Source organism: Octopus bimaculoides, chromosome 3, assembly GCF_046866305.1.
Source record: "Octopus bimaculoides isolate indiv1 chromosome 3, ASM4686630v1, whole genome shotgun sequence".
NCBI classification, from domain to species: Eukaryota; Metazoa; Mollusca; class Cephalopoda; order Octopoda; family Octopodidae; genus Octopus; species Octopus bimaculoides.
Genome location: NC_142930.1, coordinates 102,851,004 through 102,852,622, shown reverse-complemented (window position 1 = coordinate 102,852,622; position 1,619 = coordinate 102,851,004). Strand labels below are relative to the sequence as shown.

Here is a 1,619-nt window from a genome sequence, read left to right as displayed (position 1 = left end):
CCCACCCCCCCACAAGGGAAATGACAAACACCTAGACGCATACATAGAGACAATCTCCAAATTCCCTCTCAACACACATACATGCAAACAGAACTTCTGCAGAGGAGAAAAATAAGCCTCACAAATACTAAAAAAAATGACAAGTCGATCATTTTAAAAGAAGCTGACATAGGTGGAGCAATAGTAATTATGGATACAGATTACTACAAAGAAAAGATACTGGAGATACTTAACAACTAGACATACTGCAAAGAGGAAGCAACACAATCGGAGAAAGCAGCATTAAAAAAAATTGGAACACTAATCAATGAATACCAGGACTCCTTTACAGACAAGGAGAAAGACTGTTTATGCAACTCAAGAACAAAAAGGAGCAATATTTATGGATTACCTAAAATTCATAAAAGCTCTGAAATACAGAGATCCATAAATGAACAGAGGAACCATTATATAAGAATACAAAGACCCGCAGACCTCACAATGAGACCAATAGTTGTAGGGCTCCAAGCACCAACACAGCAACTAAGCCACTTCATAGATGTACTCCTCAAATCTTTATGCCCAATGATGCCAAGCTACATAAGGGATGACATAGACTTCCTCATACACGTTCCAAATACGGTTCCGGAAAACACCATACTTGCAAGCTTCGATGCCACATACTTATACACGAACATACCACACACCCTGGATCTAGAAGCGATAAAGCCATGGGAAGAAAAATACAGGGAACTCATAAATAAACGTTTCAAAACAGACTTTATCACCAAAGCCACCCAATTGATACTTGAAGAGAACACATTCTCATTTAACAAGTCATACAGGCAGATAAGGGGCACGGCTATGGGTACGAACTTCGCACTCTCATATCCCAACCTAGTGATGGGTTTCCTTGAGAACAAACTATACGATGAAATAGGGAACGTCTTCGAACACAACTTCAGAGAAGACATCAAGAAAAAGTGGAAACGCTACCTCGATGACTGTTTCATCTTTTGGAACAGATCAGATGATCTACGAACATTCCACAACATCCTCAACACATTGCACCCATCTATTCACTTCACGATAGATACCAACTACAACGAACTTCTCTTCCTAGACATCAGCATCAAGATACACAACTCCATCGTCACGACAAACATCTACTACAAAAAAAACGAACACACCAATATTTAAATTTCTACTCCTGCCACCCATCCCACATAAAAAGAAACATTTCATACAGTATGGCAAGACGCACATGCAGCATAGTGACAGACTCACAAACACGCCAAATAAGACCAGATGAACTTAAAATCTTCCTACTGGAACAAAAATACCCACTCACATTAATAAAAAACGGAATCTCAAGAGCAATGGAACTGCAGATCACACAACTCAGAACTCCAAAAAAGAAAAACAAAGAACATCATCCATTTCATGAACACATACAACCCTGGACTCACCAACATGTTTCACATCATACATTACAACTTACCAATGGTCCTACAAAGCCCCCAAAATGGGAAACCTACTAAAAAATATTGCATAAAAAACAGTAAACGCCAAGAGAAAAACCTAAAGAAACACCTAACAAGAGCAAAATTGTCATCAGAGAATAAAACCGAATTCTTCGT

General features: G+C 38.8%; 1 protein-coding gene across 1 annotated transcript; it reads left to right on the top strand.

The window, feature by feature from the left end:
* The first annotated feature begins 480 nt into the window (after nt 1–480).
* Nucleotides 481–1,179, top strand: LOC106869547 (uncharacterized). The gene has a single exon (XM_014915333.2). It carries the CDS (start codon nt 481–483, stop codon nt 1,177–1,179), a length of 699 nt encoding a protein of 232 aa, XP_014770819.2.
* The last annotated feature ends 440 nt before the right edge of the window (nt 1,180–1,619 follow it).